Source organism: Protobothrops mucrosquamatus, unplaced genomic scaffold (assembly GCF_001527695.2).
Source record: "Protobothrops mucrosquamatus isolate PMUCROS unplaced genomic scaffold, P.Mucros_1.0 scaffold84, whole genome shotgun sequence".
NCBI classification, from domain to species: domain Eukaryota; kingdom Metazoa; phylum Chordata; class Lepidosauria; order Squamata; family Viperidae; genus Protobothrops; species Protobothrops mucrosquamatus.
In genome coordinates, this window is record NW_015386461.1 from 932,390 (window position 1) to 954,563 (window position 22,174).

A 22,174-nucleotide genomic window follows, 5' to 3' on the forward strand; every position below is an offset into this window, starting at 1 on the left:
TCTCTCTCTCTCTCTCTCTCTCTCTCTCTCTCTCTCTCTCTCTCTCTCTCTCTCCCTCCCTCCCTCCCTCCCTCCCTCCCTCTCTATCTGGGATTTGTTCTCTGGTTTGAACTCTGTCAACAGCATGGCCTGATAACAATAAACTATTGTATTTCAGTACAGGGTTGTGTTTGAAGATGTGTTTCAAAGATACTGTTCACATATCTAATCAGCAGTAATTACAAATAAAAACATACCTCTCTAAGAGTTGGCTTGCCTTTGAAGAAGTCTGTGTTTTTGCTGCTTTTTGGTGGATTAAACTTCGGGTTCAAAAATGCACATCCATTTGCAATAGCCTCCAAAGGTGCAGGACCCTCATATGGAAAGCCAAGGCCCACAAAAAGCTGCAAAATAGAAACTCTTGATTTAGGTCTTTCTACATTTGCATCATCTTGAGGAAACTCGCTTGAATCCAAGTCTGTATTTTTGAACAGTACTGAGAACCTGAAAAATAATTAGAATCATTTCTCTCCCAAATCTTTCATCATCTTTTGCAATTTCTTGCTTTTGCTGTCAGAAAGAGGCTTTTAAGGTAGTCAAGATTTAGGTTAAGCTCGGCTGGGTTTGAGAGTGTTGTCAAGCAGAAAGTAACTTGATGGCAAAGGGGAGATCCTAAATCTTTTCAGAAAAACAACCTTCCAAGAATGGACAGTGCTGTCTTTTTGGCAAGAGAAAGAATTCTGCTTTGTTTGGTTGTATTAATTTTCTCAATAATCATTTCAGAAAATAACTCAAGTAGAAGTAACAAACCAGTACTGCTAGTGTTAAAACCTCTTCATAAAAATATTCAGCCAAGCAGCTTCAATTGCTCAATACAAAAATAGCCTTAAAATATGCCTATAAATAACATCAAAATAGGACTGCTATTAAACTCTGGGCCCAGATTGGGCCCTTCATTAACAATCAGCTCTAAATCCTATCTAGCCCAGATTAGAAATTAGAGTGATGTGTATTTTAGTACAAGCTAACTTAGTTTGTATTTGGCACATAATTTATCAAAGTGATCTTTAAGAATTTGTATTTTTTGCGAATTTAGTAACAGCTTTGTAAAAAAATAAAAAATTAAACAGTATAAAAATGGAAACAGGTGGAAAATATTCACAAGTTGTCTGTGAATACATATATGAAATTAATTAAGAGCAATAGATTATAATAGAGCAGTTTGATTTAAAATGTATTTGGAAAAGTGTCCCAAACTCATATGAATGCAGATTTTACAATTTAATTTAATTGTTTAAGGCATTTTTTGTCAACTGTCACCTCCAGTGCTGTTGGATGGTTAAATGTTCATATCATTCAAGGAGTCAAAAATGTTCCAACTACAAACAGTAGGTGGCAGCAAAGTTCACAAGAATGTGAATTTATCCACAGCACCACAATTTCATGGAAAGTTGTATTAAAAAGCTATTCTTAGAAATTAATGCATTACGAAAGAATTGAACGGAAAACACAAATGATTTATAAACAGGAAATACAAGAATTATTACTGGCATTCTAATACATTTTTAAACTGTTTTCTGAAGACTAATATACTACAAAAGTTTGGAGTGAAGAAACAGTTTAAACCGCAGGAGATAGCTATCATCTAATTGTAAGGCTTATGATAGATATTTTTTTTATTAAGAGGCCAAGAATGACGTTTAGACTTTGAAAGAATACTTCCCAAACAAAGTGCAGAGTGGTAGGTAGATCATAATCGTTTGTTCTATCTCTGTCTCTGCTCCCTTGGTTTAAGTAACACCGTGATGCACACAATTATCCATTTCTGAATATTTGACTGAAATGTCTGATTAAAATTTACAAAAAAAATTATATTAACTGCAATGGAAATATGGCTGAAGGGCATGAAAATGTCACCAACAATTCAGTGCTGATTTGGTTTGAATTAGATACGGAAATTAATACCATTGGTTAAATAAACATTCGTTTGTTTGTTACTTCAGTACAGAGACATTCTTTTCTCTTCTGTACTGTCAATACGTTAAGGAAAATCTCTTTTCCACTGAACCCAGGAGCTTTGCCGTTTGACAGATCAAGAGCTTCTGTCACCATTTAACAAGAAATACAACCCTAACTGCTCTTCAGTCACTTGAAGTAACTATTACAAACTAAAAAGCCTATTTTAGAAGTTGCTACATTATTCACTATGTCAACCTGAGGTATCACATTGATGTACAACTTCATTTTAAATGAAAAGGTTTTGTTTATACAGTTATCATTAAAAGAGCAAACCCTGTTAGTCATGCGGCAGGCGTGACCTTTTAGAATGAATAAAAACCAGGCCAACTTACGTAATACAAAATCTTCAAAATATTATTAGTAATGTCCATACTGTGAAGGGATAAACTAGAACTTCATCCAGATTGTGCTTGGGTTAAGTTACAAACTATCCAGGGTCCAAATTAGTCCAAAGACCTAAATTCCTTTTTTGGGATTTTTAGGAAACTCTATCTGCTTGCCACTTCCAAGTTTTAAAGTATAGGATTTCAAGGGAAATGAATGCAAACAGGGGGGAAAAAAATCGGTGATTCGTGGTTTCCCAATGTTCCTGGCCATACTGAAAGTCACGCAAAATTGTTCTAAAAAACAAGGAGATCTGTTTTTTTCCCCCTTTTCTTTCGTCATCTTGGAAAACTGCTAGGATGTTCAGAGGAACACCATGGTTACTTTGTACGACATTTCAGGAACCTCAGGAAATGAATAGGCAGAGATCGTCATAGAAGTGATCCTCAATGGCATGAAAATCAAAACTGCAGGAGCTGGATAAACTGGACTCGGAGTAAACAACATGGTTTTTCTAATTTGGAGGCTACTCCGGAGGTTTCTCCTCCATCTGTGAATTCATCTTACTTTCCTGAAGGGAAATTCTAAATGTTTACTGCCAGTGTTTGGTTTGTCTTCATGCACTTGATTCTCTTACACCAGGGGTGTCAAACTGCCGGTCCGTGGGCCAGTTGCATCATCATATGGAAGCCACGCCCACCCCAGCTCCGGAAATGCAAAAAAAGTCACGATACGTCACGACACGTCACATGACGAGTTTGACATCCACGTCTTACACTCTGCTAATCAGAGAGATAGAATGTAAAAAAAACCCCATTCTTAATGCATCTATTTTTTTTAAAATGACCCAGGCCTTACTAGGGAATGGGTGGGGATATAATCTCTTGGAGGAGTTTTGGAGGCATCCAGATGACAAAATCACTCTGATCCACTCCCAGCTGAATGTTGGTTGGGCAAATCCCAAGGAGGCGACTGTCTTGCGGATTATCTGCAGTAAGTTTACTCTGGGAGTTCTGAGGAAGTGAACAGGGTTCTCTGTAGCTTTGGCTCTGTTACTTTGGAGGGACCCAAAGGTGGGTCAGCGTGGTGATAAATGCATATCTGAATGAAGGAGTGCTATTGTCCTCCCCGAAGAAGGCAGTGGTGTGCTTTCTTTTCAAGAAGCGATTGCTTCTGGATAACTTCTGACTGGCCTTCATCTACAGCTTGATGAGAAGGTGGTGGGGCAATGGCTGCAAAAGGACCTGGAATAAAAATATTACTGAACCTATTTCACTCAGGCTTCTGGCCCAGTATGGTGTTAATATAGCACCAACTGCAATTGGTGAATGGTCTCTGTTGAGACCAGGATAGGGAGTGTATGGTCCTTTTATATTAGTTGTCCTTTCATCAAGCCTGAATACCGTCAACTACAGGTAGGCCACAACTGAGCCCAAAATTTCTGTTGCTAAGTGAAACATTTGTTAAGTGAATTTTGCCCCGTTTTTATGACCTTTCTTGCCACAGTTGTTAACTGAATCACGGCAGCTGTTAGTAAACCCGGTTGTTAAGTGGATCTGGATTGCCCATTGACTTTGTCTGTCAGACGGTCGCAAAAGGGGATCACCTGATGAGCCAAGGGCACCGCAACCGTCATAAATATGAGCCAGTTGCCAAGTGTTTGAATTTTGATCACGTGACCATGGGGATGCTGCAACGGTCGTAAGTGTGAAAAACAGTCATAAGTCACTTTTTAAAGTGCCATTGTAACTTTGAATGGTCACTAAATGAACCGTTGTAAGTCGAGGACTACCTGTACGCTATCTTTCTGCCCCTGAAAGTTGAGAGTGAGGGGATATTGTTCTGCAGGAATTCTCCTCCTTTTAACCGGGGTAGTTCCAGTGGTGGGATTCAAATATGTGAACAACCGGTTCTCTGTGTGGATGCCGCTTCCAAAAGTCCATTCTGGGCCTGGGCAACAAAAAATTAGTTACCAGTTCTGCCGAACAGGTGCGAACTGGCTGAATCCCATCACTGGGTAGTTCCAGTCATTGATGGTAGAGAAAGACTGGCCCCTTAGGCTCCTCAGTTGTGGGGTGTCACAAGGCCCTCCTTTCTTCTAGGCAACAACTATAAGAACTAGGTGACAGGTCATTTGTCAACATGGCAACGGGTATCATCTGTTAGCTGATAATTTGTTGTTAATTGTGAAGTCGTGTCCGACCCATCACGACCCCATGGACAACGTTCCTCCAGGTCTTCCTGTCCTCTACCATCTTTTGGAGTCCATTTAAGCTCACACCTACTGCTTCAGTGACTCCATCCAGCCACCTCATTCTCTGTCGTCCCCTTCTTCTATTGCCCTCAATCTTTCCCAGCATTAGGCCCTTCTCCAGTGAGTCCTTCCTTCTCATTAGGTGTAGCTGATAATACTCAGCTTCAATTCCAACTCTGGAATCGATGCCTCTGGAATTGATAACCAATGATGCCAATGAAGTCTGCTCCAAGTGCCTAGAGGCTGTTTGGATTCTTTAAAGTCAAAACAAGGCATTTCAATGTTCGTAGCACACTTTAAAAAAAAGAGTTGTATTCGTTTAAAAAAAGATTTGAGAAAGAAACTTACAACTTTCCTAAGCACAGAGTTAATTGTGAAGGCACCTGACTGAAAAGACAGTTGAATTGAATCGCAGTCTTGAGTATATATTTAGTATACTAGTACAGGGATCCACAACCCCCTGGTCCGTGGACCAGTACCGGGCCGCAGCATGCCAGCAACCAGTCCTCACAAACAAGCAAAGCCCCATCCGTGGGATGCAGGCAGCACACCAAACTACACATCCTCCAGTCCGCGGAAAAACCTCTCTCCACGGAACCGGTCCCTGGTACCCAAAAGATTGGGGACCTCTGTACTACTACATTACCTGACAGAATGAAAAAAATGAAATACAATGGGGTTATTATGGAATAGGGTTTTGGGTTTGATTCCCCAAAGATGCTTCAGGACATAAAGGCCCACAAATTAACATCTATCTGCAGGACTTTAAAGCAACCACATTTACCCCCCCCCCCCAAGATCACACAGTATAGTTACAGAAAATAGCTATGTGATCCTGACAAAAGTTGCTAGTCATTTAAAAAGTTGCAGACAGATGTTATGTTCGCCCTTCTGTATATTACAAAGAATCTTGTTGGAACTGAACATATGATTTAGCCAAGGAGGACAGAGTTCCAAACAGGGAAGAAGTAAAACAATTTAAAATAAGTTACATCATACCCATTTCAACTTTGAAAAAAAAGAGCTAACTTACTTTTGTTCCTCTCAGCAAGAACTGCAAATCTCGGCCACTGAGAATCCCGTGGTTCTTAACATAGCTGGGCATGTGGACAGCGCTTGTGCCGTGGACGGTTCCATGAACTTCTGTATAGGTATGAATGACATCCAAGTAAGACTTTTTATCCTAGAAAGAAAGAAAGAAAAATAAATGCAAATCAGGTAGAAGAATTAACATAGAGTAGCATCTGTGTGCAATTGTTTGTTAAATGTACCTGTTATAGGTAGTCCTCGACTTATAACCCTTCATTTAGTGATGTTCAAAGTTACAACGGCACTGAAAAAAGTGACTTATGACAGTTTTTCAGACTTATGACCACTGCAGCATCTCCAGTGACACAGTATCAAAATTCGGCCACTTGGCAACTGGCATCTATTTATGACAGCTGCAGTTTCCCGGAGTCATGCGATCCCCCTTTGCAACCTTGTTACGAGCAAAATCAAGGGCGCAGCCCCGGATTCACTTAACAACTGTGTTACTAACGTAACAACTGCAGTGATTCAACTTAACAACCGTGGCAAGAAAGGTCGCAAAACTCACTTAATAACTATCTTGATTAGCAATGGGAATTTTGGGCTCAATTGGGGTTGTAAGTCAAGGACCACATGTAGTCAAAAGGGACCAGAGAAGAAAGAACTGCTTTTTCAAAACTTGCAAAGTTAAATAAACATACAGTGTTAATTTCATGTCATTCCCCAATATAATTCCAGATGGGGGATATTCCTGTTCAGCAAATTTACAGCAAAGCTTTATTAAACCATTTAGCCAAGCCCTAGGAAAAAAAATGAGACATTTCAGATGACTCTTGAAGTCTAGGAAGAAGCACTGTATCTATGTAGAATGCAACTCTTCTTCTAACGTAGAGAAAAATGAAGCAAATTCTCTGTCCATGTGGACCAGCTAGGGAAAAATAACCACTGAACAAATGAAAGGATCACTGATAAAAATTAAGATTTCAAGTCATCTCATTATGTACCGTGTGTGTGTGTGTGTGTGTGTGTGTGTATGTATGTATGTATGTATGTATATATGTATATATACTGTGTATATATATATATCTCCTCAAGAGAGATCAGATTGATTATTCTTTCAAAGAATGTTAATGATAGGATTGTCAATAGAACAAAATAAACCATTTTAGTTTCATCATAACTTCTCTGAAAGTTATCATTCGTTTTTAAAATATTAAAATGCACTTTGTCTTATATCCGTATTTTGAGATGATAAAAGCTTTAGCTAAAACTTAAGATCCTTAAAGGAATTATGACAATGATCTTTTTTTTTCATTCAGAGAAATGAAAATTTTGTTAGAATTAAGAAATCCCTATTCTTTATAACTACACTGCTGACATTGCCTAAATCTTCTGGAGTACAATGGGCAAGTGCCCATAATTTATGCTTAAATGCCTCAAAAATAAAACAGTTGTTAAGTATAAAATGATCCTTAACAATAAAAGGTATTGTGACTTGGGAGCAAAAGTAAAATAATATAATTTTCAATCTTAGCAGCTAAAACTGTCCTGTTATTTATTAAAAAATAAATGTGTTCAGATTATATACAAGTAAGCATCAAAAGTAGGTCTTCACTAGAACAACAATACAATTTTGTTTACATTTTCCAGATTTGTTTTTGTGGGATCCTCTTTAAAAATCAATATACTTAATACTCAAATCCTTGATTATTTATATAACAATATACACTTTAATCTCCTTTTGGGCCATTTTATTTTTTACATAAGGAAGTTCTTAGGCATACTTTGGGCCGAGTTGCAAAATTCCGATTAATGGATGCTAGATAAATACTCTGTAGATTCAATATACCATAGTGTACAGGTTTCATGTGAGGATACTGCAGAAGACAACAATTCCACACTTACAGAATACATTTCTGTACACTGCTCTGAAAATGTACAGGAGAAAACTGCAAACAGATAATTTTATTTCTAAACCATAAAGCAATTTTAGAGTTCATTATGTATGAATGCAGCAGAAGCTGAACATCATAATTATGGCATTCTCAGCATGTCCTCACAACATATCCAAAAATACCTACTGACCTAATGAAGCAATAGAACACAGACAAAGGAATAAATTAGTTGGGCTGATTATAACATAATGTTCTTGATTTGATAATTCACTCTCAGTCCAAACTTGATCATCCATCCATAGTCTGCCTCATTTTCTAGTCTATTCCCGTAAATTACAATTTTTCAATTCTGATGTAATTCACAGAAAAAAATATGAATTAAGCTATCAGATTGGTAAATAAAGTAAGAGGAAAGAGCAGGGAATATATCACTTATTCACAAACTGATATAACATAAATCACACTAGATTGCTTGTTTCTGAATGGTGCCATATTTGAGGTCCATCAATGTTAAGTAAGCAACACTATGACTTAGTGCAGGGCTTTTCAACCTTTTCACCCATTGTACCACTTTTAGGATATGGCAACATCCGAGTACCACCAGTCGCCTAGCAAGGTGTCAAAAACCTGGTGACAAAAAAGGGGGGGGGGAAGTGATAGAGGACAGGTAGTCCTCGACTTACAACAGTTCGCTTAGTGACTGTTCGAAGTTACAATGGCACTGAAAAAAATGCCCCCCAAGCCACAGCCAAGCAAGACACTTGCCTGCTCACGCAGTGGCGCTCTTCCTCCTGTCTGAGGTTTTCATTGTTGTGATCATTTCTGTTGAGGATTGGCAGCGGGGGTGGGGTGGGGTGCTGTTTGGTTTTTATTCCCCCCATCTGCTGGATGATTGCAGCAGGTTTTGGTCACTTCACATGACCCTGGGACACTGTGACCGTCATAAATATGAATCAGTTGCCAAGCATCTGAATGTAAATCACAAGACCCTGGAGATGCTGCAACATTCCAGCTGATCGGTGCTTTTTCTGGGCTCAGCAGAAGTGCCAGGATCAGTGCTGCTTTCCAGCTGATTGGTGCTTCTTCTGGGCTCAGTGGAAGCACCAAGATCAGCGCTGAGCTCCAGCTGGAGCCTGGCGCTGATCCTGGTGCTTCCGCTGAGCCCTGACAGCCCTGCAGCTCCAGCCATCTCTCGTTCAGGCTTGTGCGGTGCTGCCACCGGTTCAGCTTATTCCCCTCCCCCGCTACCACTTTTCTAGGATGGTCATGTACCACCTGCCAGGTGCCAATGTACCACAGGTGATACCCGTACCACTGGTTGAAAAGCCCTGACTTAGTGAACCCCCAAAAAACTGAATGTGCTTAAGTTTGTTCAGTGAAGAATCAAATAATAAACCAAGGATTAAGGGAACATTAAGGAACTGGGGTCTTTTTTCACTACTGAAAGTTAAAAAAAAAACCAGGAACACAAGAAACTCTTTTGATACATGTTGATTAGAAACAGAGAATGAGCTAGTATATTCATAGAACAAAGTGAAATATCCCTACTGCTTAGGTGCATCAGATTTTAAAAAAACAGTTCTCCAACACTAAACACACAGAACAGCAGTGATTAGATCTACAGAACAGCAATGATTATATCTGCTTTGTCAATTTTCTTGAGAACTATAATAAACTTCCATTCAAAAAACCTCTTTGTTTATCATCATGTATGTAATTGTCATTATTTCAGGCTTTTTATTTCCACCTTTACTTAAAAATGCCTCTTTATAAAACTTATTTGGTTGACCAGAGGCTAAAAGGGATTTTTAATTCTCTCTCCGAAGGCAATTTTAACAGAAAAATATAATCCTGAGAATTTGGAAAGGGGATAATTGGAAATTCTGTATCAGTAAGTTGCAAAATCAGAATGGATTGACAAAGGGATGGATGAAACTTTTCCTTGTATATTTTTTACCTTGTAAGCATGCTATGTTATTTATACGATTTACCTGGAAGTCAATTCTAAAAAAAACCCAACAAACCAATCAGATCATTTTGTTTTTTCCCCAAAGAAAAGAAGTTTAAAAGATAAGTTAGAATTTTTTGGAGGAGAAAAGGGGACAAGAATTTTAAATCATAATCATAATCCATTCTAAAAGTAAGAATACCATTCCAAAATTCAATCCACCTTTTGCCTAGAGAGAACTTAACACTCTTGTCAGCCTTGTGACTGAGCTGGAATTGTCCAATACTGTAATTGTATGTCCTCAATTGCTCTATAATTATTCTTACAGAGAATAATTCTTACAGAGTAAGACATACATGTCTAAAGCCTGGTTGAAGATTAAATAAACATTATAAATGGCAGAATGTGAATTAAAATAGTTTCCTAACATTTAATGCAGCAAGATGAATAGAAAGATAAATGAATTATAGCTCTTAATAACATACTTTTCAAAACTTCATAAGGGCAATAGCTCAAGCCTAAATCCATTTCCGGCATTACTTTTCAAATCTGCTTATTTCTTTCTAGAGCAATACTACAGCTTCTGGAAAAATTATTTTCCAAGAAACACGCATGCATACCATTTTTCCACAAGTATCAACTGGATGAAATCTTGTGCAAACATTCTTATGATGTGTTATAATATAATATGATGTATATTATCTCCCTCCTATTTTTCATCTCTTTAGAAAAATGAAAACAACAGAACTGATTTAACAGAAGAATGATGTTGTTTTTTTACATCAGATACCTAATGTGAAACTTTCCATACTTACAGAATTGGAAGGAAATTATAGAAACTGAACTACAGTACATCTGGAGAATTGGTTAGGAAAGACTATTTTGCAAACTTTTAATAAAACCACGATTTTTTATGCTTTCCTCTTTGTTACAGAAATATGGTAGATTGATTTGGGGAGGAAAAACGAACAATTTTAAAACATCTAGCAATAAAATAAATAGTACTATCAACATTAAAGATGTTTTTGTACTTCATTAATTCTAGCTGCTACAAAAGTAAAATCAATAAATATACTCTACAGAATACTGAGCTGATTAAACTATCTTAATATATTTTCCCAAAATGTAATAGGGAAAAATTAGATGACATTTGGGAAGAAACTGCTAAACAGACGGAACACTGATAGATGGTCAATCTTCACAAACAAGGAAGAAAACAAATATATAAAAGGAGATATAACTGTATTTAAAGCATAATGTGACTTAGTATTTAATTTTTTTAGATATAAGCAACTGTAAATGTATGGGGTTTGCTTCCTTTTATATATGTATGTGTTATATATACTTACTTATGCATATATTAATAGTATGCTATAGTTTTAAATTCTGTGACTTGGTTTTGGACCATAAGTAAATAAATATAAAAAGATTTTAGATACAAGAGCCAGTTTGGACAGAAAGCTCTTAAAAAGTATTAACAAATTAAAAGTCTTCAGCTTTGTGTTTTATGCTCAACCAAAACAAATTTGCTTAGCCTGGCAACTCACCTTCCAGAAGTTATCAACTTTTCCATAAACAAGTGATTGATCCTGCCTTTTAATGACATTGAAGTGTTTGATGTCACTGGAATTCAGATACTGCTCCACAACAAACCCAAGGAAACTGTTATCTGGAGTATGAGCTGCAAATTAAACAACAAAAGTGTATTAGTGCATCATTCACAGTAACACTTGCAAAAAAAGGGACAATTTGCAGCCTGTAAATGTCTAGAAGATGCACTGACACAAATCCAAATATGAATTAGTTTTAACTCCTGAGTTACATCTTCAACAGGAAATACTTGTAACCTTCTTGATTATTCTCTGATTTTTCTCTTATACATAAAGGATTTTTTTTCTTTCTTGTACTACATTTATTTTAAAGTCATAAGAAACTAATCTAACATTATTTAAAGCAACTTCTTCTGGAAAAAAATACCAGGACAAAATGTCAAGCTCCTTATTCTATAAGTTGTATAAGTTGTACAAGTTGCACTTATTCAAATCCCTGAAAAAATTGCTATACTGGTGCCATAAGTAATTCCTCTAGAGTCTCCAACTACTGTGGAACTTCAGGAGCAGAAAGAACATCTGAATCAAGCAACAATAACATGAGTTGAAGACGCTGTTAAGAAACACACGGAGCTAAATCAAACTTGCTTTTTATTTCTGCAAATATTTCAGAAACCAACTTTTCAGAACTGAGTTGATTTTTATGGGAGACCCCATTTACCTTAAAACATATTTTCCCACCTTTTAAAATTGCTAGGATTATCCTGACACTGAGTTATTTTATTGACAAGACTAACTTACGAAACATTGTATAAAACTGCTGCGGATTAAGGTTCCACTTCCCCCATGGTGTTTTGTGGCCTTTAGACTGGGCATAGTGAGCATGGTTAAATTCTGGTTCGGTCCCAAAGGAATCCAGCACCCGTAACATACACCTAGGAGGGAAAATAAAGCACAATCACAACAGAATGTATTAGAAACAGTACGTTATAAAAACGAAAAGCAATGTAATTTGTGTTGGCATAATGCAGAAAACCATTGTGCGAACAGCAAGGTGCTTGAACAAAATTGCAGGCACCTGTGTTCTCTTAAGCCCCTTCTCTATTTGTGCCTTTTTCCCAGCGTCAGCCTGGCAGAGTTGCCAATAAAGCCGCAACCTTGCCACACATGTGGGAAGAGACATGCGTTCTGGAGCTCTGCAGCCGCCAGCAGAGTACAGTAGCCAGAAGGTATTTTTATCTCAGAAGAAACGGATGGTCCAAAAGACCTGCTAAGTTAAGACAGTTGTTTTGCTCCACTTTACGACGTTTCTTGCCACAGTTTTTAAGTGAAACACTGCAGTTCTTAAGTTAGTAACACGACCGTTAAATGAATCTGGCTTCCCCATTGACTTTGCTTGTCAGAAAGTTGCCAAAGGGGACCACACGATCCTGGGGCACTACAACCGACACGAATATATGCCAATAACCCAGCATCCGAATTTTGATCACGTGACCACAGAGATGCCGCAATGGTCCTTAGTGTGAAAAAATGTTCATAAGTCACTTTTTTCAGTGCCAACTGTAACTTTGAACGGTCACTAAATGAATGCTTGGACTTCCTATAAAGAGAATTGTTTTGTAAAGGACAAATACTTAACTGATAATGAACCCAGGAAGCCCAATGGAAGCCCTTCAGTAAAATATAACTCCAATTTCCAAAATTTTCAGCTAATGAGAGCAGCAAATGTACTGGCTGGGAACTTTAGAATTTGTGGACTCAACATTCCCAATGAGCGCTTAGTGAAAGAAGACTGTTTTTATCCATTACAAGAGTAAGATAAATGAGAAATCAGATAAACCAACACAGATACTCAGCTTGTGGCTTATGCTTTAAAAAACTCTTGTCCACTGCTTTTCATAAAAAATATTTTAAGCAATAGACCTAGGTTTCACCCAAGTATCTGTAAAGGAAGCAGCTTCACAGAATAAAGCCATCTGTGTAGCTAAATATTCGAATCACAGCGATGCTTTTGTGTGCAAACAGCTGCTCATCCATAAAGATTCCTAGTTTAAGCTCAGCAAATATACATCAAGCACTGAGCCAGGTATGTAAATAGAAGCTTTCTTGTCTGTTCTGTCTCAAAATGCTCTGTGTGAAAGCTGCTTGTGAAGAGAGAGAGAGAGAGAGAGAGAGAGAGAGAGAGAGAGAGAGAGAGAGAGAGAGAGAGAGAGACAGAGACAGAGACATGAAAATGTCAGGATCAAGAGTAAGTATGGAAAGAAATAAAAAGTTACAGTTAATACTGGAGGCCCTTGACTTATAACTACAATCAAGCTCAAAATTTATGTTGCTAAGCAAGACAGTTGCCCCATTTTATGACCTTTCTTGCCACAGTTTTTACATGAATGACTACAGTTGTTAAGTTAGTAACACGGTTGTTAAGTGAATCTGGCTTCCCCATTGACTTTGCTTGTCAGAAGGCCACAAAAGGCGGTTGCGTGACCCTGGGACACTGCAACCATCATAAGTACATGCCAGTTGCCAAGCACCTGAATTTTGATCACTTGACCAAGGGGATCCTGCAATGGGTGTTAAGTGTGAAAAAAATGATCATAAGTCGTTTTTTTCAGTGCCATTGTGACTTTGATCACTAAACGAATGGTTGTAGAGAGAATTATTTTGTAAAGGACAAATACTTACTGATAATGAATCCAGGATGGCCCAAGAGTTTTCTTAAACTGAGTGAGTCCCACAATGTCGATATAAATAAGCTCCACCACTTTATCCCCCTGTGTAGGACAGCCAGATCTGTTACCAACTACCTTCTTCATAATCCTAGCCAAAAAGAAAAAGAGGAAAATTTAAGGAAAATTCTTTTTACAGGCAGAATAATTAATAAAAACGGAGAAGTGAAGGCAAGATTCTTGAGAAGGAGCACTACGTCTGAAGTTAAGAAAGTTTCAGACATTTTCCTGAGGAAGTAGTCTAAACCACAAAATTATCTGTTCTAAAACTGTCATGATTAATGTAAAAAAATAAGACTTTCATACAAAAATGTACAAGAGAGAAATAACCTTTCATAACCCGATAAGCAAAACACTCTGCTGGTACAACTCATTAGAGTTGTCGTTTACATTTCATATATCCTGGCTTTATTACTTTTGTAAATAACTCAAGGTGGCGATTATAACCCTGTGAGATGAGTTGAGCCGAGAGAAAGTGGCTAGGCCTGACTAGTCTAAAGTCACTCAGCCGGCTTCCATGCCTCAGGCAGGACTAAAACTCATAATCTCCTTGCTGCTTGCCTACCTCCTTACCCCCTAGACCAGTGGTTCTCAACCTTTTTAATGCCGCGACCCCCAACCGGTCGTAAGTCAAGGACTAAACCGGTCGTAAGTCGAGGACTAAACCGGTCATAAGTCGAGGACTACCCAACCAGTCGTAAGTCGAGGACTTTCCCTGCCCGGGAGCGCCGCGCATGCGTGGCTCTGCCCCCTGCGCCGGCCGAGGCGTAGCTGGCAAGCAGCAGAGACGGAGCAGGCTGACCACCAGCTGGCCCAGCCCAAGGGAGGTAAGGCACCCGCCGGAAAAGGGGGAAAAAATGGCGGACAAAAAAAATGGCGGACAGCCTTGCTTGGTGACCCCCGTGAAATGGTCGATCGACCCCAAATGGGGTCGCGACCCATAGGTTGAGAACTGCTGCCCTAGACCAAACTTTTTGTTATACAAGAACAAATGTCAATAGGTGTTTAATTTTTCAAGTCAGCATTGCAGACATTTGCTTTTATTACTCTTTCTATATCATCAAAGCAGGGCAGATTCTAGTGACAGCTACAGTCTTGTTTTGTAGGAAAGCAGGATATAACGCCTTTTGGGTTTGCTTTAATAGAATGTGAATAGCCCAACAGTTCTGTAGTCTTATCAGTAATAGTCATTGATTTGTTGCTATTCAGTCCCTAAGTCATGCTTGATTCTTCACGACTCCATGGATCACAGCATGCCGGACATGTCTTCCACTGTCTCCCAGAGTTTGCCCCAGTTCATGTTCATTGCCTTGATGACACCATCTAACCAGTGGCACCCCCTTTTCTTTTTTACCTTCAATAATAGTCATTGATGTGACATAGCAAATTTCTTCTATTAAACAGGTCCTACCGTGAAACAGGGCAATGCAACAAAATCTGCGTTCTCAAAGCCTTTCCAGTGCAATATTCTAAATCAGTTAAATTTAGAAATTATGGATAATATGCAAGAAGACTGTCAAAATAGATCAAAATTGTAGTAAAAGTAGTATTTTCACCCAAATTACAGTCAGTTTATCCATAACAAGTTTCTTATTAAGAAATAAAGTTCGTTTAAGAAAGAAAAGCAACCAATTAAGCCCATTTAGTTTTTCTGCAGATGTCTAACACACCTGTAATGATAGGGAATAAAGCTGCATAGTCTGAATGATCTAGTATTCATTTAATCAAAACTCAGGAGGAAGCAACTACAAAGTACACAAAGTACACATGTTTAGCTTATGAAACTAATTTTATCACTGTTTAGGGAATTTTATCATTTTCATTTTCCCCTTCACAAATTTACAGCTGTACAATGAATACTCTGAGAAGAATGGTGTTGCTGCTGCACTTTTAAAGTGGATTATAATCTCCTTACTCCTTGAGTTCTGCCAGGGAAGCTGAAATCCTTATGTCGTGGCCCAGTAAATAGAGAGATGTAATTAAATCACTCCACTGGACTAGTTCGCCAAGTGGGCCACCACTGAAGGCATTTTCTGCAATCTTGAATCCAGATTCTTTTGTGAGGAGTCCCAGATGAACAAGGACCTGCGAAAGGAAGAGAGACAATGAGGAACAATTTCAGCACCAACTGTTGACAATTTCTAGATAATTTAATGACTCTACCCTAGACCTTTAGTCAGTGACAAAACCATATATATTTTTCTTCAATTCTACCACAGGTAGTCCTCAACCATTTGTTTAGTGACTGTTCAAAGTTACAATTGGCATGGAAAAAAGTGACTTATCCCCATTTTCCCCATGACTATTGCAGTGTCCCCATGGTCACACAATCAATATTTGGACGCTTGACAATCGATTCATACTTATGACCATGGCAGTGCCCCAGAGTCAGGTGATCTCACCCTTCGTGATCCTCTGACAAGCAGTCAATGGGGAAGACAGTTTCACTCAACATCCAAGTTACTAACTTAACAACTGCAGTGATTCACTTAACAGCTGTGGCAAGAAAGGTAGTAAAATGGGACAAATTCCACAATAACTGTCTTGCTTTGCAACATAAATTTTGAGGTCAATTTTGGTTGTACGTTGAGGACTACCTGTACAAAAGGACTATCGTTAATATTTTGTATGTTTAGTTTTCATTATTACTTTTCATCTTAAACATTACCCTGTGACATCACACACAGGATCCAATTTCCCAACCATTTTCCCAAATGTTGTTCTACAACTATGTTGGCTGAAAACATTAAAGATTATAGCTTCATATTTATGAATGAGTATATAAATTTATTCATTCATTATTAGGTGCACTTCAATCAATCAATCAAATGGTAAGTGTTTCACAAGGAAAGCAAAGAACATAAAACACTTCCCCTCCCCTTTCATTCAATCATGTTTAATCCTTGGAAACTGTCTGGACAAGTCCCTGCAGTTTTCTTGGCAAGATTTTTGTTTAGTTTTGCTATTGCTTCCTTCTTATGTCTCAGAGAAAGTGACTGGCCAAGATAGCCAGCTAGCCTCGTGCATAAGGTGGACTAGAACTCACGGTCTCCTGGTTTCTAGCCTGATGCCTTAACCACTACATTAAACTGGTACTCTTAAATAATATGACTATGAATATGTAACTATCATAATATAAATTTAAAAAGTGGTCCAATCATCTGGACTATTCATCAGCCTTCATAAAACCCCAAAATTAGCATCATCCACATTTTAGTTTTTCACACCCATTCAATCCTGGAATGCCCATTCAAATAATCATTTCTGGCAGTTTTATTAATGAAGATGCTTCTTATTTATTCTTCATATTTCTAAGGATATCCAGTTCTGCAGCAGAAAAGCTTTCGCCACAAATATTTTTTCTCCAAATCAGTTCTTTCTGCTCCTCAAGGTGGTTTATTCTCTACTGACTCAAACTGGGCAGGCTAATTTTAATTGAAGCTAATGATCTCATGGAGACCTAGGTCTTATGGCATGTAAAACCTAAGTAAGTTATTGCCCCCACCATTAATTGCATCCAGAAACAAAACTGGTAACCAATTCAGTTCCTGCAGTACAGGCTTTACAAGTGAACACTTCAACACTGTCAGTACACAAACTGCTACATTCTGTACTGGTTAAAGTTTGTGGGTGGTCTTCAAAGACAGTTCCATGTTGATAAAATTACAATAATCAGCACCCATGCACACATACAGACGAAACCACCAGGAAAATTCAGAGCTGTAATTAACCAGACAACCCATAATCCACTGGGTCTTCATCTCAGAGATATTTCCTCATATAAACAATGGAGCAGAATGGCCGCATGTAGGCAACAAAAGCAGTGAGAATGGGAGCAACTTCCAGCTTTCTGCCAGCTTCCCCACGGAGTTTGCCTGTGGAAAGCTGGCAGGGAACATCACAAATCTTCCTTCCTTCCTTCCTCCCTCCCTCCCTCCGCCATGGATCAAAAAAAGTGGTATCAGCCAGGAAAGGTGTGTGAGAGAGGCCACATTGGTTGGGGTGGACATGTGAGGATGCTGCAGAAGTCAGGTGCACAAGAGGTGCCATGCGGTCTGTGGAGGATCTGCAGGGGGCTGCATGGTTTGGGTGCATTAGACTGCAAGACAGATGTCACCTGGGCTGGGGAGAGTGCATGGGGTACAGCATGGGGTGGAAAGAGTCTGCGTGGGTGCATGAGAAGGGCCACACAGGTCAGGGAAGGCTCCTGAAAGATGTTGACGTGAGTTGGGTGCCCAACTCTGGAAGGCAACATGATGATGCTGAGGTGCCATGTGGCTCAGGTGTGCAGGAGGCAGCACAGGTTAGGAAGGATGTGTGGAGGGGGGAGCAGGGAGCATAAGAGGTGCAGCTTGGGTCAGAATAATTGCATGGGAGGTGGCTGGGGTCAAAGAGGACGCAGAGGGGAGCAGTGTGGGCAAGAAAAGGTATGTTGAGGTTCCTTCCTCCCTTCCTGTTCCTTCCTCCTCTCCCTTTCCTTTCCTTCCCTTCCCAGCAAGCAGGGAAATAGCTGCTGATGGGTGGGAAAGAGAGGGAAGGATTGTGCGAGTGTCCATCTTAAAGGTATCAGGAAATGGTGAAAATGAGGTCACATGACCGTAGTGTAATAGGGCCACTGAAATGGCAACAGCCCGCAGAACTGAAGCAGCAACTACTTTCTCAAATTTCAGTCCCTCAGGTGTAATGGGTCCCAACTTTCTGTAAGTTAGACAAAGTTATACCCTATGATGCAGCATTTCGCCTAATTGGAGGCTACAAAGTATCAAACAGACATAAGAGTTTTAGCAGTATCTACGCAGACCGGGAGCCTGTGGCACTGAGTTATTGCCAAGAAAACACCCGTCCATCTCATCAACAGAACCAGAGCTCCAGTCAAGGGGACTTCCCTTTTCCATTCCTTCCCTGAAGTTTCAATGTGCTTTTCAAATTTAAACAATGTAGAAATATATTTTATGTAGTGAGCTCACTTTTTTCCGTTTTCTCTTCTCCAAGTTTTGCTTCTCAGCAAGTGATTTTATTGCTTCTATCCAAGTGTCAGCCATCCTTTTTATTCGCAGCACCATCCACCGGAATTCTTCATGTCTCGACATTATTTTGTACAGCAAATCAAAATTGGTTCTGATTTCAGTCTTCAACTAAATAATACATTTTAAAAATCAGTGGTAAGGTAAAATCAAAATTTCCTACGTGTATTTGTGAAGGCGAAAGGTTGATGTTTCATTTTCATTAAATTAAAGGGACATACAGATGTTTCAAAATTCAAAAGTATAAAGCAGACATTAACACTAAAACAAATAGAAATTAATGTTAAAAAATATTTGCAATACTCGTGGGTGTCAGAAAATCTACCTGGATTCCTAAATGAAATGTGAAATCTCTCAATATTTCACATGAGAATACCAAGATATATAAGATCTTTCTGAAATGTAGCAATGGCACTTGGGGACACAAAGTTGCTGATCCTTGAAAAATCCTGATTTATCTTATCTGGCTCCCTTATCAAAATTCTAGTGAAGATATGCTACATCCAAACACAGTTCACTGATTACCATCAAATAAAGATTCTGAACTTAAATCTCAAATACCTTTTGCAAATTCAGTAAATCCAGTCATCACAAAATGAGCCATGAGTATAAATATTTCCTGAGTGGTTATTTTTTTTTAACCTTTTCCCTCAAAACTTATTTCCCACATACTATTTTCAAGCAGAGTAAGGGGGGGAAAGGGGGATGATAGGGCAGACCATTATCAGAATACCAGATGTTAGGGTGGACTAACTCTCTGTGTTAGTATCTATACTATTTTTCTTAGTGGAAACATTGAGAACTCTATTTTACAAAAACTAAAACAATTCCAAAGCCAATTTTAAATGTGAGTAAGACTTACTGTTGTCTTCTGATCCATTTCTTCATTGGAATTTTTTGTTCTCCAGGGTAAACGAGGACACCAATTTTCAACCTGCAGAAATGTTAGGTTCAGTTTCAGAATCCAGTAAAATGACCAACAGTGTAGTTTGTTGATGCAATTCCATCCTCATTTAATAGCACATATAACAGAACAGCTAAAAGTATGGCAGGTGACAAAAATGTTTTAGCAAGATAGCAAAAACAGCAATGAAGTTCAAAAGATACAGGGAATGGCTTTACTTCTAAAGGTTTCCTTCTGTCCTTCAATAAACTGGTTATCTTTTAGTAGGAGCTCATATAAGCAGGGCTTTTTTTGTCATAGAATGCACCGGAACAGAGTTCCGGCGCCTTTTTTCGATGGATTTTCTAGAGTTGCGTTCTTTTCCTATTGTTTCCTTTCCTATCCTTATTTGTTTTTGAAAATGCCCCGATGGCGGTACGGTGTGAGCAGGGTTCCCCTCCGACGCTGTCTGCCTCCTTTAGGAGGAACCATGAGGCGCTGCCAGAGTACCACAGCCAGAGCGTGACTTGATTGGCTGGGTCGGACCATGTTGTGTGGAAGTCGACAGTGGCGGTGGGAGACACATAAACATGGAGGCCATCTTTCATGAGAGGGTGAGTGAGCCTTTTGCCTTCCCTTACAGAAGGTGGAGTGTGAGGTTAAAAAGAGGCGAAGCGAGAGGAAAGAAAGGCAGCTGGCGTGGAAGCTTGCGCGACAGCGAAACTTTGCTGTTTCGGTTCCTTGGGTAGTTCAAAGGCTGGGATGTCTACAAAAATCTCTTTTTAGTCTTTTATACTTTATATTCAAACTGCAGAGGGGAAGAATAAGAATAAAGCCAAGGTCTTGTGATTTGGAGGTGTTATTATTAATAAAAATATATATTATGTATTGGTCAGATGTAAAAGTAGACCTACAGTATGAGGTTTAATCAGATCTATTTATTAAATTGGGTTTAACTTAAAGATAAATTAAAAGTAATCTGTTCACTCGCAAAGTTTCAACTTTAATTTGTTTCAAGTCAATATCCACATTAAACTCCAAATGCATTTTTTTCCACCTTGTCTGACAACTTCTTAAAAATAATTCAATCTTTTACAAGCAACCAAATTTTGTTTTATTGGGCCAATTTCATTCCACATAGAAAGCTGACATTTCCACTCATTAAACTAAATGGGTAGGCCAATGGTAAATGTCCCAAAAGATGCCTTCTTGTAATTTAAAGCCACACTGCATGTTTTCAATAAGTTAAATGAAAAGCTACAGGAGATCAGCACAGCATCCCTATCTTTGGGGGATTTCCACTAGTGATGAAGTTAAAAAATAAATATTAATATTAGATTTTTTCCCTTTAATAACTAATTTCTTACTATTAAAATTTCTAGTTTGATTTGTTTCTAATTCTCCCAAACTACTATAAACATAACCACAATAGTTAGCATTCAGTTTCAGCCATATCATAAACTGTTAATTCTCCATCACTGTCCATTTTAGCAAACAGTCATATAAAATGTCAGTTCCCAGTGACTTACATCAGGCAGACTAATTCGTATATCCACATTGTTGTATTGGATACAAGAACTTCCTTTTGTGCTTGCATTCACTAATACCATAGATGCTTGTCATAAACCACAAATGAAAGGTAGGATTAAGTATGTTTGCTGAATAATTTGCAGTTAATATCATGATGGCACTTCTTTGTTTCCCATAGCGGAAGTGCCAACTTTTACCAGGTGACCCAAGTCTGATCTTCGAACAACAAGGAAATGTACTAGCCCTTTGTAATTCAAGAGATGGCTTTTAGCCAGAACATCAGTCATTCAATATTCTAGCTAGTACTGTAGGTTTCAAAAAGAAAAGAAAAAATAGGCAGCCTTTCAAAATTGTTAGTTCTTATTCATAACCACACTAGCAGTGAAGCACAAAGCTCTGCTAAAAAAAGAAAAGCTAAATTTTACAAGAAAGATTATAAAAAATTATGCCCCAATGGGATTAAATGCCCCATATATTTATATATACACATATTTCCTTACTGGAAATAACATGATTTTCACAAAGTTTAAGTATGAAATGGCACGTTAGGCCTATACGTCCTAAATGGATGGATGAGAATATATACTAAAATATTTATTCATCTATTAAAATAATGTAGTACAAATAAATGTGTACTTTCTTCTTACAAAAACTATATCTTGGAAGGGTATCTACATATTTTTAAAATTCCAAATAAGCCAAGCAGCTCAACAGCATAATGCCAGAAGGCAGCACCTGAACAAATGAAGTAGTACGGCTTGATATGGGTTTTGTAATGGACCTATGAAATTAATGCAGGTATTATTAGTCACTTAGAAGCATATCTGTACGTGGCAATGTGAAAAACATGAGGGATTTATTTTATCATGCTTGGTGCATAAAATAATACAAAGAATTTTAAAGATTAATATTAATCTGAAACCAGAACTTTTCTTGCTGGGATTAATGGACAGACAATTGTAATAAGTTATGGCAGATTGTAACTATAAAGCCACTCCTTTATATCTTTTTTT

General features: G+C 38.3%; 1 protein-coding gene across 1 annotated transcript in view; it reads right to left on the minus strand.

Moving 5' to 3' along the window:
• Positions 1–22,174, minus strand: part of MGAT5 (alpha-1,6-mannosylglycoprotein 6-beta-N-acetylglucosaminyltransferase) — a 141,522-nt gene that overhangs the window by 8,648 nt on the left and 110,700 nt on the right. Inside the window, exons 6-13 of the mRNA XM_015812446.1 lie at positions 19,611–19,682; positions 18,692–18,859; positions 15,640–15,809; positions 13,681–13,815; positions 11,800–11,933; positions 10,996–11,129; positions 5,610–5,759; positions 237–383 (exon numbers count right to left, since the gene is read on the minus strand). Coding sequence (XP_015667932.1) covers positions 237–383; positions 5,610–5,759; positions 10,996–11,129; positions 11,800–11,933; positions 13,681–13,815; positions 15,640–15,809; positions 18,692–18,859; positions 19,611–19,682 — 1,110 coding nt within the window. The remainder of the gene's footprint in view (positions 1–236; positions 384–5,609; positions 5,760–10,995; positions 11,130–11,799; positions 11,934–13,680; positions 13,816–15,639; positions 15,810–18,691; positions 18,860–19,610; positions 19,683–22,174) is intronic.